This window comes from Solanum tuberosum, unplaced genomic scaffold, assembly GCF_000226075.1.
Source record: "Solanum tuberosum cultivar DM 1-3 516 R44 unplaced genomic scaffold, SolTub_3.0 scf00821, whole genome shotgun sequence".
NCBI classification, from domain to species: Eukaryota; Viridiplantae; Streptophyta; class Magnoliopsida; order Solanales; family Solanaceae; genus Solanum; species Solanum tuberosum.
The window spans coordinates 7,176-20,556 of NW_006239777.1; the positions used below are offsets into that span (position 1 = coordinate 7,176).

The 13,381-nt window shown below is 30.5% G+C and overlaps 1 protein-coding gene across 1 annotated transcript; it reads left to right on the forward strand.

Annotated features, from left to right (window-relative positions):
- Positions 1-7,711: 7,711 nt before the first annotated feature.
- Positions 7,712-10,210, forward strand: LOC102578982 (UDP-glycosyltransferase 86A1-like). Its single transcript, XM_006367624.2, has 2 exons — positions 7,712-8,394; positions 9,223-10,210. Exons 1-2 carry the CDS (start codon positions 7,857-7,859, stop codon positions 10,140-10,142), a joined length of 1,458 nt encoding a protein of 485 aa, XP_006367686.1. The 5' UTR covers positions 7,712-7,856; the 3' UTR covers positions 10,143-10,210.
- The last annotated feature ends 3,171 nt before the right edge of the window (positions 10,211-13,381 follow it).

Below are 13,381 nucleotides of genomic sequence, written 5' to 3' on the forward strand. Positions count from 1 at the left end.
GCGTCACGCCAGCATTGCCCCAGGCAAAACTAACGAACTTTTCCTCTCGTTTTCTTACCTTAAATCGCTTTTAATCGATTTCTTTTCTCAAGTTTTCCTTAGATTCAATCACCCAACCTAAGTACACACTAATCCACTCAAAACCATCACTTTAATCTCAATATATCATCAAAACCCCAACAAAACAAGATTTAGAATGAACTTCAAGAACACCTATCAAGAACTTAAAGCCTTCAACTTTTTGAGAATGAAACTTCACTGAAAATAATATGTTTGGTCATGTGGGTGAACAAACCCAACACTATGGAAGCTTACATACCTCTTAGGGATCAAACCGATGGCGACAATCCGCAACAACTCTCAAGAATTTCAACGAACGCTTCGATCCTTTCTCTTTTCTCCTCTTCTCTCTTCTTCTTTTCTCTTCTTGAACTCTCAACTAAAATCCTAGGTGTAAACTAGGATTATAAAACCTAACCTAATCAGATTAGACCCCTAAAATATTACTAAAAATGAATTAAATCTGATTGGGTAAGGAAAAGACCAAAATACCCCTGTAAAATCCGGTTTTGACTTTCCTTATCTAGACAGCCCAACTTTGAATGGACATATCTCCCTCATATGATATCGAAACTGAGCAAACTCGGTGGCGTTGGAAAGATAATTCAAAGATCTTCCCTACGGTATCTGCTACCAGATCTAAATCATTTTGAGCTATGAGTTATGGTCGTTTGAAGTCGATCCAAAACTCATACTTAGCTTAACTTGCAAAATTTCAGATTTTGTTTTTTCCAATTTAATTATTTTTGAAACTCAAGCTGCTACATCTAGTGACCTTTAACACTTGCTGGAAAATTTTGGTGAATTTTATGGCCAAAAGTGTTTAGACTGGATTTGAACTCCTGGAGAAAGTGAAATTTTATGGCTAAAGTGTTTGAGAACATGAACTGACTCATTTAATAACCAATTAACCACCAAATTGACTTTTGTCAAGTAGAAAATTTTGTGTGAAACTGAATGATTAAACAATTATCTCATATTTTAGTCACAAAAATTTTGTTACATCTGTTATTCTGCTAGTGAATCTTATGGTTAATCTGGATGCAAATATAGAAAGCTTATGAAATATTTTCAAGTGTGCCATATGTGAAGTTGGCTTATGTATCATTGTTATACATTCCTTATCGTCTTGGAATCATTTTCAATAGAAAATAAAACCCCAGCCTTTCTCATCAATGAACCTTGCTCGGAGTTCATCTAAGCTCTCTCGTGGTAGTGAAATTGTCTTGATTATGTATCTGATTTTTGTGAAAAACTTGTTGTTGGCATGTATCCTTTGTTAGAAATGGTGTGTTTGGATTCACATGTTACCATCTTGCTGAACAACTCGTGATTACGCTAAGCTTATTAGCTACTATTTGATATATTATGATTTGGGTGTACATTCATCAAGTGCTCTTTTTCTAATTTTTCCTACCGTAATCCCATCTTGTTTCATTTCTTAGTCCCTTAATTACTGTCATATTTCACTTGTCTTCTAGAATTGTTTTCCATCTTAATTAACAATGCATTGATCTTGAAGAGTGAACTGAAATTAGTTGTTGACTTATTTCTTCATACGTTCCATTATGAATCTTGTTGTCATAGTAGTTTGAATGTCCTTGAATAAATCACATGCCTTGATATTTCTTTTACTATAGTCTGATATTATGCTCCCACATGGAATAAATTTGCATTTGATCATGTCTGCTTCATCTAGATTAGCTATTGTTGTTGCTGTCAAATATTTTCCAGCATGTTTACAGTATATTTTATTCTCTTATCCTTATTACTTTTTGATGTTTGACATGTACTCATCTGTGTGTTCAATAAATTTGTTCTATCTTCTTTGTTGTAGTTTTTTTAATCTATGTGCTCGTTTAGAATAAATGAGTCATTCCTAAGTTTTCAATCTCTGATCTTCACTTGTTGAATCGGCTCGTTTGTTTCACCATGAAATTGAGTTCCTCTCTTATGTTGGGTCCCCTTATGGATAGTAGTAGGATGTTTAATTCTTGTGAAATGTGTTTTCTATGTTCATTTGCGTTCATATATCTGTAGCTAGTTCAATTCTCCTAAAACTACCTTGTTTGTAGTTTCTCTTTTATCGATGTCTTACTTGTTTTTTTCTTATCAGTTCAAACATCTGCTTTCTCTTTGATTGTGTGGTTAAACTATAGGAATGATAGATTTGCAAGTTGTATAGGTAAATTCAGTGTTGTTATATTGTTGGATATACACTTAAGGATAACGACACTCATGATTATCATAGTATGACATAGATTAATGATTTACCTTTCTTTTTAGGAAAAAAAAGAACTTCAGATGTGTTTGACAGCTTCAAAGAAAGATTTATCGCAATTAGTAAGGAAGCTTGTTAGTTCGAACAAATAGTTCTTCAGGGGCAGCTTTTGAATTTAAACTTGAAGCTGAACGATTCAACCTTTAAGGTATTTAACACTAAACTCACTCTACTTTTATAATTCTAAGAAGATTATAAGTCGTCTTCATACAACTATTTTTTGTCTAAATCTATATTTACTACTATCTTTGTTTTAATTTGTAATTACTGTCTTTATGTTTGTCTTTCTTTTCAATGTGTTGTATTTACTTTTTACATTTGCAACATTTTTTTCTTATCACTGTGTTGTATGTACTTACTTTCTTTCTTACTTCTTACATTTGTAACAATAGTACTTTTATCAGGGGTTTACAAGGGTTTATCAGTTTCACTTCTAAAATGGATAAATTTTGGATTGGAATGCCTAGAACCACAACTAAATATTTGATTGGGTTGCAACAGTTTCTAGATTTTGCATTTATGAATGGAGCTATAGAAGATAAAATAAAATGTCCGTGTCCTAAATATGGATTTGAGAAGTGGCAGACTAGTTATTACTTTGACTATTTTAAATGATAAATTTTTATACGAAGCCAATTTTATATAATATAAAGTGTAATTACCGATATTAATTTTTCAATTAAACATTTGTTTTTTCTCAAAATTAATATAGCCTCGATTAAAATCTAGAATAACTTAACGGTAGGGGAATTTTTTAGCCAAAAGATAACAGAGGTTAAATAATTTAGAGATATTTTTAATTAGCCCCTTTTCCTTTGTTTTATTAATCTCTAAATTAATTCTTAATATTATTCTTGAACATTTCCATGTTTATTATTATTATTAGAAGAAGAAAATTGAATTATTTTTTAGTAATTTCTAGGTTTGGTGTTAAAAGTACGTAAAGTTACCATTATTGCCATTACTTTCTAATTCTTAACAAGAAAAAAAGAAGTATAATGGGATCTTTCCTCCAGAGAGTACTTACTTATCTTTAATGTAAACGATCATCGAATATTTTTTCATGTTATACACCACTCACATTGAGTAAAATTTAAAATCCTAACTAACGACCCCCCCCCCCCACTATACACCACATTAAATAAAATTTAAAATCCTAGCTAACGTTTTGAATTTTTCGCCCTCACCTAATATAAACGCAGTTGATATACTTATACATAGTTCCAATTTTAGATGAAAAACAAGTGATTGTGTGTGGTCCTCATGTAACACTACCAAATTTTTATTTTTTTAAAAAAAAAACCATTTTCATATCCTTGTTGTATATAAGATACAAAAAGAAAAAAAAAAAAACTACTATCCCAAGAGCTTACTATATTCTCATAACAATTGTTGAAAGTGATAATATACCGTACATACTTTGGGGTCCTCCAAGGATTCCTAGTTGCACTTATTTCTCATGTTGACGGGACAGGACTTGTTGTTTTAGTTTCTAAGCCCACACATTCTATTTGTGATATTATACTGAATATGTTATTTTACTCTTGATACCAAAAGTTATATGTTAGCCTCAGCGGAAGAGGAAACAATTACTTCCCCAAAACAACTGGGCCAAGATATTTTACTAGAATTACCTCTATTATTTCTTCTGAAGTTGTGAGAATTTTTTACTTCCTTAGGTTATGTCTATGCCTTTAATTTGTTGAAAGAAATTCTACATTCTTTTTGGTATGAAATCTGAATGGTGCTATGCATGGATACATCTCCAGCTAGGTCTCATTGTGGACATTTATTTCAGGTGTTCCTGCATTTTATGGGATAGCGACGGTATTAAAGATTTCATTAATCCATTCATGTTTTGCAAATTACGTTTCTCATAAAGCGCTCAAAATAGTGCTATATGGAGCTAGTTCTCTTGTTTCATCAACTTTTTACATGAAATGCGTATTTCTTTACTTCTACCCAAAAAGGAACAATTAATGTTATATGTTTTTTAATGTCTTTGTGTTGGAACTCATGTGTTATTCGTATTCTCTCTTTGATTTTCATTTTGGAGTTTTCTCTTTGGGAAAGGCAAATCAAAATTCTTATCTTTTGGGAATTTTTTAGCCAAAAGATATCTCTTTGTGTTCATAGTCAGGGAAACAATTTCTTTCATGCTTTTGTGTGAATTGGATTTTTCTAAATTTAAATTCGCTCATCTCCTTATGTTATGTGCAATCCAAAGTTTTAGGCGCATTCCCACTTTGCTAAATTGTGTTAGTTTTACTCCTTAATTTCCTTTTAGGTCATAAAGGAGTTTCAACTCGAAAGAAGCTATTTTTGTGTAGAGATTTCAGAATTCAGAAGCTCCTACATTCGAACTTTCAATATGTGTTTTGGCCTTTCCTGCAAAGGATCTGATATAGATTGAAACGAGAGTAATTCCCCGTATAACATTTCGCAAAATGGATGTAACATACTACATAATGTATTAAGTTGGTATTTATTTTGATCATCTTACATATTTGAACGTCTGTAAATATGCCCGTTCCATCCTTTATCTAGTTTTTTTTTTTTAATATGTGTTGCCACTCCAATTATATACTAATTTTTATAACACAAATAGTTAGGTAATGTGATTAAAAATAAACAATATATATACTTAAACTTATAGGGTCATTTGATTAGGAATAAGTTATTTTGAAATTAATTATTTCATAATTAGTTATTTTGGGATAAGTTATTTCATTATTATATTAAAAATGGTGAAATAAATAATTCAACCACTTGATATATATTTCCGGTCAAATACAAGATTAATATAATTTTGTATTTTATTTCAAAATTATTATAACTTATATGTCACACCAAACCAAATATATAATATTACCAGTATTCTCTTAAATCAAGTTTTTAGTAAATGAACATAAATTAGTTTATTTTGATTAATTAATTTGAACAATAAACATGAAGTAATTACTTAGTTTTCTTACCTAAATTAAATGTATATTTTCAAGACTAATAACTCTCACATGTAAAATAAAAAGAATAATATTATTTATCTATTAATTTTATGAAATGACAAATATTAAAAAACATAAAACGCCATATAAATAGGAACATAAAGAATAATTATTATGGACAGGACTGCTCCTACAAACGTGGGAGTAATTAAAAGGTCCACTTATTCCATCAAAGATAGTACCAAATTCACGGCAAAATCAAAAATGGAATCTATAGGTGTTGGAACTAATCTACATGTGAAAATATTGAGTATTCCAATACAAACAAGTTGTTATTTTATTTTATTTTGGCTTGAAAACCGAAACATTTTATTTATTGATAATAATAGGTTTATTCATATAAAAGATGGACTACTCTAAATAAAGTACTCTCTTCGTTTAAAAAAGAATGACCTTCTTTCTTTTTTAGTCTATTTAAAAAAGAATTACCTCTTTTCATTTTTGGTAACATTTTAATTTCAATTTTCCACGTGACATGTTTAAAGCCACAAGATTGATGAACAATTTAGTACATTTGACAAACTTTAATTTAGGACCACAAGATTCAAAAGTCTTATTTATTTTCTAAAACTCCGTGCCAAATCAAACTAGGTTACTCTTTTTGAAACGGAAGGAGAAATTTTTATAGCATCTTTTTCAAATGTGGATAATACGAATGAGAGAGATGCATCAAAAACATAAGGTTGTCTATTATAAATATTCGGAAGCAAAGAATTATTTTTTCAATTTCAATTGATTTGTCTTTTTTTAGTTTATCTTTTATAAATGTCTATTTTTTAAAAATCAAATTATTTTTAGATTTTCACATGAAATATTTAAGATTACAAACTAAATAAACATTTTGATATATATATTAAATTTAAAAGTCTTTTTACTTTTTTAAAATTTTGTAAGATGTAGCAACCGATGAGAAAGCACAAGCTGGAGCAAGATGACCTTAAGTTCCAACCTCAACTTCCCTCTTATGATAGGAGGTAAGTGTCAAAAATAGACTTATACTATTTATCTTTTTTTGGTTTTATATTTAAATTATCATTTATTAGTTTGAAAAACACATTTCAGTGGTGTGTAATACACTCTTTTTTTATGGAAAAAATCTTGATACATGACATTTCATATGGATAAAATATTTCACCTTGACAAAATTAAATAATAAATTATTAATATTAACTAAAATTAAAGATTAAAATATCACTATCCCAAAAAATCATTTAAAATCTTACCCCACTCCACTACCTCCTCCCCGTACCCCTCCCTGGACAATCCCCCATCCTTTTATATTTTAAAATTTCATTTATAAAATATTTCATTTTTAAAATGTCTTGCAACGACAAGTAAGAAATATTTTCCTAAAAAGATATGTATATATCTAACACAAAAGGAGAAAAAATTTGGAAGTGGTTACATTTTATTTTATAAGAAAATATTTTTTTTTTGGGATAATAATTTTTAATCTAAACTAATACTAATAATTTATTTAATTTTTGTTAAGGTGGAATGTTTTGTCTATGTGGAGTGTTATGTGACATTTTTTTTTAAAATAAAAGAGAGAGTGTAGTACACACAGAGTGTAATAAAAGAGGGGAGACATGTTTCTCAAACTAATAAATGATGGTTTAGGTGTGAAACTAAAGGAATAGTTTAAATGTATTTTTGACACTTATCTCTATTATTATTTTAGAGCAAATCTGATTATGTTTAAAATAAATTTGTTAGACTAAGTGATTTTGTTAGGTTTTTAAAAATTGAGGGATATAAATTATAATTAAAAAGAGTACATTCTTTTTTCGCAAAAAGTATGATTAAACACAACTTCAATTCCCATTTTTGAAATTTCAAATAAAGTGAGTTGTTTTTGGATTTCATGGCCAAAATGTCCACGTAAACTTCGTATCTAGTTAAAATCAGACAAACAAATCGAAACAGAGATATATAATATATTAATAATACTCCTATATATAGTATAGTATAAAGTATAATCACTTGTCACTTGTCATTTTGTGTGAAATAATAGTCAAAAAGCCAATTCTACGTCATTAATTTGTTTGATCATATGTATGCTACCTAAAAAATTGACCACCATGTTCGTAGATACTTTTTCCAAATATTAAAGTTATATTAATGTGACGTCGGATTCCAATTAAGCTATTTGCTCTAATTTATTTCTAGTATTTTACGTCCACATTGTGCCAATCTTATTCATTGCCGTCAGGGCGGAGCTGTGAGTTCGATCGAATTCAATAAATTTTGTTCAAACAATATAATTATATTAATAAATTCATCAACATGTAAATACTAAATTTAAAACTTTATTACTATCACTTAAAATCATCATTATAAAATTAAGATGCCATAAAGTTGAAACCCTAACTTCGACTTGAATGGCCACAAAATACCTTATCATCTTTCCTATAAAATGGAGACACAAGGTCACTTCATTTTAGAATAAATCAACCTCTTTTTCCTCACAATATACACTATAGAAAACCTAAATTTACTTCACTATAGAAATGATGAACCAAAGTACACACCAAAAGCCTCATGCTATATTATTTCCTTACCCCCTTCAAGGTCATGTAATTCCTTTTGTTAACCTAGCAATCAAACTTGCATCCAATGGCTTCACAATTACCTTCATAAACACTCAATCAATTCATCAACAAATATCGAAAGCCGGTCGATCGAACATTAATGATAACGAGAGCAATGATCTCTTCTCGGGTGCACGAAAATCAGGCCTTGATATACGAGATGTGTCTATTTACGATGGTTTTTCTGTAGATTTCGATCGTTCACTTAATCATGACGAATTTTTTGAAGCTATCCTGAATGATTTTGTTTTTCATGTCGATGAGGTTGTTGGAACATTGATGCTCTCGAATCCATCACCAAATATACTAATTGCTGATACTTTTTATGTATGGTCATCAACCATAGCTAAAAAGTATAATCTTGTGAATGTTTCGTATTGGACGGAGCCAGCTCTTGTTTTTAGTGTGTATTATCACATGGACCTTCTAAAGCAAAATGGACACTATGATTGCATTGGTAAGTATCCCTTCGTTTTAATTTAAGTGTTTTAATTTGATTAAATATAAAATTTAATATATAAAAAAAAATATATGGTCTTAAATTAAAGATATATGTAATCTTTTAAATCGTGTAGTTCTAAGCTTGTCATGTAGGACGTTGGAATTTAAAAAAACTTACTAAATATAGAAACAAACACTCTTTGTTAAAGCCGACTAAAAAAAGGTAAAAAGTACATAAATTTCTTAGTATTACGAGTTAATTACATCATATTCCTACTCTTTTCTAAATAACAAAAATTACTTAAATTTATAGGATCTCAGATACATCAAAAAACCTATAGATACATAGCTCATGGATTGCGAATGATACATTACTTGGCGGGAGGGATGTATCCGAGAGGGGAGGAGTGTATTCGAGAGGGAATAGAGATGTATTTGAGAGGGGAGAGATGTATCCGATAGAAGATAGGGATGTATCCGAGAGGATATTTTTGTATTATTTTTTTGAATGATAGTGAATTTTAGAGATTATGGTAAAATAAGATATGTATTTATATAATTTTTCAAAAATAAAATAAAAATAAGACACTTAAATTGAAAGAAAAAGAATATTTAATTTACACTTATGCTAGCTAGCAGAGCTACATATACTCGACACTTGTCAGGAAAATTACACTGTTTAATTAGATAAAAAGATTTTTTATGTATATATATAGTACATACTCTTTGACTTTTATGCAATAAAACTTCTTTATATTTTGACACCTTTAATTGAAATTATGACTCTCACTGATTACTAGCTAGCTTTGTGAATTGTGATTAAATTTTCATGTTTTTTTGCTAGAGAATAAACGTGAGGACATCATAGATTACATACCAGGAGTGAAGGCCATAAAGCCAACAGATTTACCTTCTTATCTTCAGTCTGATGACACAAATATGGTGGTCAATCGAATAATCAAAAGGGCATTCAAGGAGGTGAAAAATGTAGATTTTATTATTTGTAACACTGTCCAGGAACTCGAACCCGAAACCATTACATCGTTACAAAAATATCACTCTATTTATGCAATTGGACCAATTTTCTCCCCTGGATTCACCAACACCTTCGTGTCAACTAGCCTATGGTCCGAATCCAATTGCACCGATTGGCTAGATGCCAAGCCACATGGCTCGGTCTTATACGTCTCGTTCGGGAGCTATGCTCATACTAATAAAGAAACTATAGTGGAAATTGCACGTGGTCTGATGGTCAGTGAAGTGAATTTTATTTGGGTACTTCGTCCTGATATTGTTAGCTCGGAAGAGAGTGATTATTTACCGATTGGTTACGAAGATAATATTAAGGATCGAGGATTAATCGTGCCATGGTGCTGCCAAACGGCTGTAATTTCACACCCGGCGGTTGGTGGCTTCCTGACTCATTGTGGATGGAATTCGATTATGGAAAGCATATGGTGCTCTGTTCCGTTTATTTGTTTTCCCTTGCTGACCGATCAATTTACTAATCGAAAATTAGTAGTCGATGATTGGAAAATCGGGATTAGTCTTCGTGATGAGGGTTCGATTTCGAGGGATGAAGTGGCAGAGAAAGTGAAATTTCTGATGAAAGGCAAAGAAGCAGAGGAAATGAAGCAACGGATTAAGAAAATTAAGAAGGAATTAGAGGATGGATTAGCAATAAATGGATCATCTCAAGTGAATTTTACAAAGTTTATGGGTGATTTAGAGTCCATATTGCAATTAAACCATATTGCAAAATGATTATGCTGTAGCCCCTTGAAATTAAAATAAGAGTTTACGATAAGGAATGGTATAGTTCATCTTTTTTTCTTTTAATACCACTAGACAGGGTGTCTAGCGACTTTTTATTAATATTTATTAATAGTAAGATAAAATTCTCAACGTGAATAAGTACATTATTCTCGCTATTTTGATTTATTTGTGTTAATTTTTTTCTAGTTTGTTTCACAAAAAAGATGTCTCTTCGAAAGAGGGGCGGAGAAAATAATTGGATTAATTAGAAAAAAAAAACACTGACTGAAACTCTATAAATTTCAGTAAAATAAAAATAAAATTAGCCTAAGTAATGGAGTTCCAGCCATGTATTTTACATATTTGATTCGAAAAAATATGATTCAAAAAAGATAATGAATTAAAAAGGTAAACATATATTTTATTTTAAAAAAATTCATGTGGACAAAAAAAATAAAAATCACGTGACAACAACGAGTAAATCTCACCATTATTAGGTGAGATTGATCAGAGGTAAATGACACCAACAAGTAACAAATTCAAAGGTTAATATACAATAATAAAAAAATTAGATGTATGTGAAATTTAAAAATTATTTGTTACCATCATAAATAATAATTTAAGAATACGAAAATACAAGACTACAACTACTACCTTGGGAACGGATCGCAAAGCTATTACATACGAATAATGAAAAATTACGAAAATTGTCTATTTTTTGTCGAGTGACTTTTAAATGCTAAAAAAAGGTGGTGTGGATCATGGTAAGGTATAAGAATTGTTCCCCAAATTCTTACGGATGGTTCAGTGAAGGATTTGAAAAAAAAATGTTTGAAAGTCATATCGCAAAAAAATTCATAGGCTAACACACACGAAAAACTAAAAAAATCTCTTAATTCATCTTGATTGGCTCTTAATGCTAAAAAAAAGTTGTGTGGATCATGGTGAGGATATAAGAATTGTTCTCCAGGTCCTTACGATTAGTTCTGTAAATATTTTGGAAAAAAAGTGTTCGAAAGTCATATCACCAAAAAATCTATGGGCTAACACACACGAAAAAATTAAGAAAAATCGTCAAATCCCTATTGAGTGACCCCAAAATGCTAAAAAAGTGAAGTGAGTCATAGTGAGACTATAAGAATTGTTCTCCAGGTCCTTACTGATGATTTTGTAAAGATTTTAGGAAAAAGTGTTCGGAAGTCATATCATAAGAAAATTCACAGGTTAACACACATAAAAAACTGAGAAAATTGTCTAACTCATGTTGAGTGACCCCATAAATGCTAAAAATAAAGGTCTGAATCATGGTGAAACTTATGAATTTTTCCCAGGTCCTTACAATTGGTTTTGCAAAAGTCTTGGAAAAAAAGTGTCCGGAAGCCAAATAATCAAAAAAATTATGGGCTAACACACATGAAAAACAGAGAAAATTACTTAATTCCTATTGAGCGCCCCCTAAATTCCAAAAAAAGTGGTGTGGATCATGGTGGGGCTATAAGAATTGTTCCCTAGGTCCTTAGGGATGGTTCTGTAATTATTTTTAAAAAAATATGTCCGAAAGCATATCACCAAAAATATCATGGGTTTTACATGAGAAAATGAGAAAATCAGCTAATTCATGTTGAGTGACCCCTGAATGCTAAGAAAATGACATAGACATGGTGAGACTAAAGAAATTGTTCCCCGGGTCCTTATGAATAGTTCTATAAAGGTTTGGAAAAAAACTATCCGGAAGCCATATCACCATAAAATCTATTGGCTAAACATATGCAAAAATGAGAAAATTGTCTAATTCTCATTTAGTGACCCCTAAATGCTAAAAAATATGGTCTGGATCATAGTGAAATTATAAGAATTGCTCCCCACGTCATTGCACATAGTTCTGTAAAGATTTTACAAAAAATAGTGTCTGAAAATCACATCACAAAAAATCTATGGGCTAACACACATAAAAAATTGAGAAAATTGTCTAATTCCCGTCGAGTGGCCCCTAAATGCTTAAAAAAGTGTTGTGGATCATAGTGAAACTATAGGAATTTCTCCACATGTCCTTGCAGATAGTTCTGTATAGTTTTTGAAAAAAATGTCCAAAAGTCATATCACAAAAAAAAATTCAGGGGCTAACGCAAACGAAAAATTATAAAAATCGTCTAATTTCTATTGAGTGTCCCCTAAATGTCAAAAAACAGTGGCATGGATTATGCTGAGGCTGTAGGAATTTTTCTCTAGTCCTTATGGATGATTCAAAAAAAGTTTTCGAAAAAAGTTCCCAAAAATCATATCACCAAAAAATTCATGGGTTACACATAAAAAATATTATGAAAAAAACTCAATTACTCTTGAGTGACCCTAAATACTAAAAAAAAAATTGTAGTGGATTATGGTGAGGCAATAGGACTTGTTCTCTAAGTCTTTATGGATGGTTTTATAAGGGTTTTGAAGGGGAAAAAAAAAGTACCCAAAAACTATATCATCAAGATATTTATAGGCTAAAACATATGTAAAACTAACAAAATCGCCTAATTCATATTGAGGTACCCCTAAATTCTAAAAAAAAACTGGTGTGGATCATGGTGAGACTATAGGAATTGTTCATCAGGTCCTTATAGATGGTTCTGTAACGATTTTGGAAAAAAAATATCAAAAAGTCATATCATCACCAGGAAATTCATGGGCTAACACACACAAAAAAACTGAGAAAATCATCTAATTCATGTTGAGTGACCCTTAAATACTAAAAACAATGATGTGGATCATGGTGATGCTATAAAAATTGTTCACTAGGTCCTTATGGATGGTAGTGTAAGGGTTTTGGAAACATAATATTCGGAAGTTATATTACCAAAAAATCAATGAGCTAATGCGCACACACAAAACTGATAACATAGTCTAATTTTTGTTGAGTGGCCCCTTAAATCCTATAAAAATGACATAGATCATGGTGAGACTATAGGAACTGGTCCAAGGTCCTTACAGACAGTTTTGTAAAGGTTTTGAAAAAATAATGCCCGAAAGTCATATCACCAAAAAGTTTCGAGGCTAACAGACACGAAAAATTGAGAAAATCACCTCATTCTTATTGAGTGGCCCCTAAATGCTGAAAAAATGGTGTGGATAATAGTGAGGCTATAGGAATTGTTCTCCATGTCCTTATAGAAGATTTTGTAAAGATTATGGAAAAAAATAAATATATGAAAGTCATAACGCCAAAAAATCATGGGCTAACACACACGAAAAATTGAGAAAAT

Excerpts from the sequence above, each read along its gene's own strand:
- LOC102578982 (XM_006367624.2), top strand. The coding sequence starts at position 7,857 with ATGATGAACCAAAGTACACACCAAAAGCCTCATGCTATATTATTTCCT. Across the intron at positions 8,395-9,222 it reads TGGACACTATGATTGCATTG|AGAATAAACGTGAGGACATC; the intron begins GTAAGTATCCCT and ends TTTTTTTGCTAG.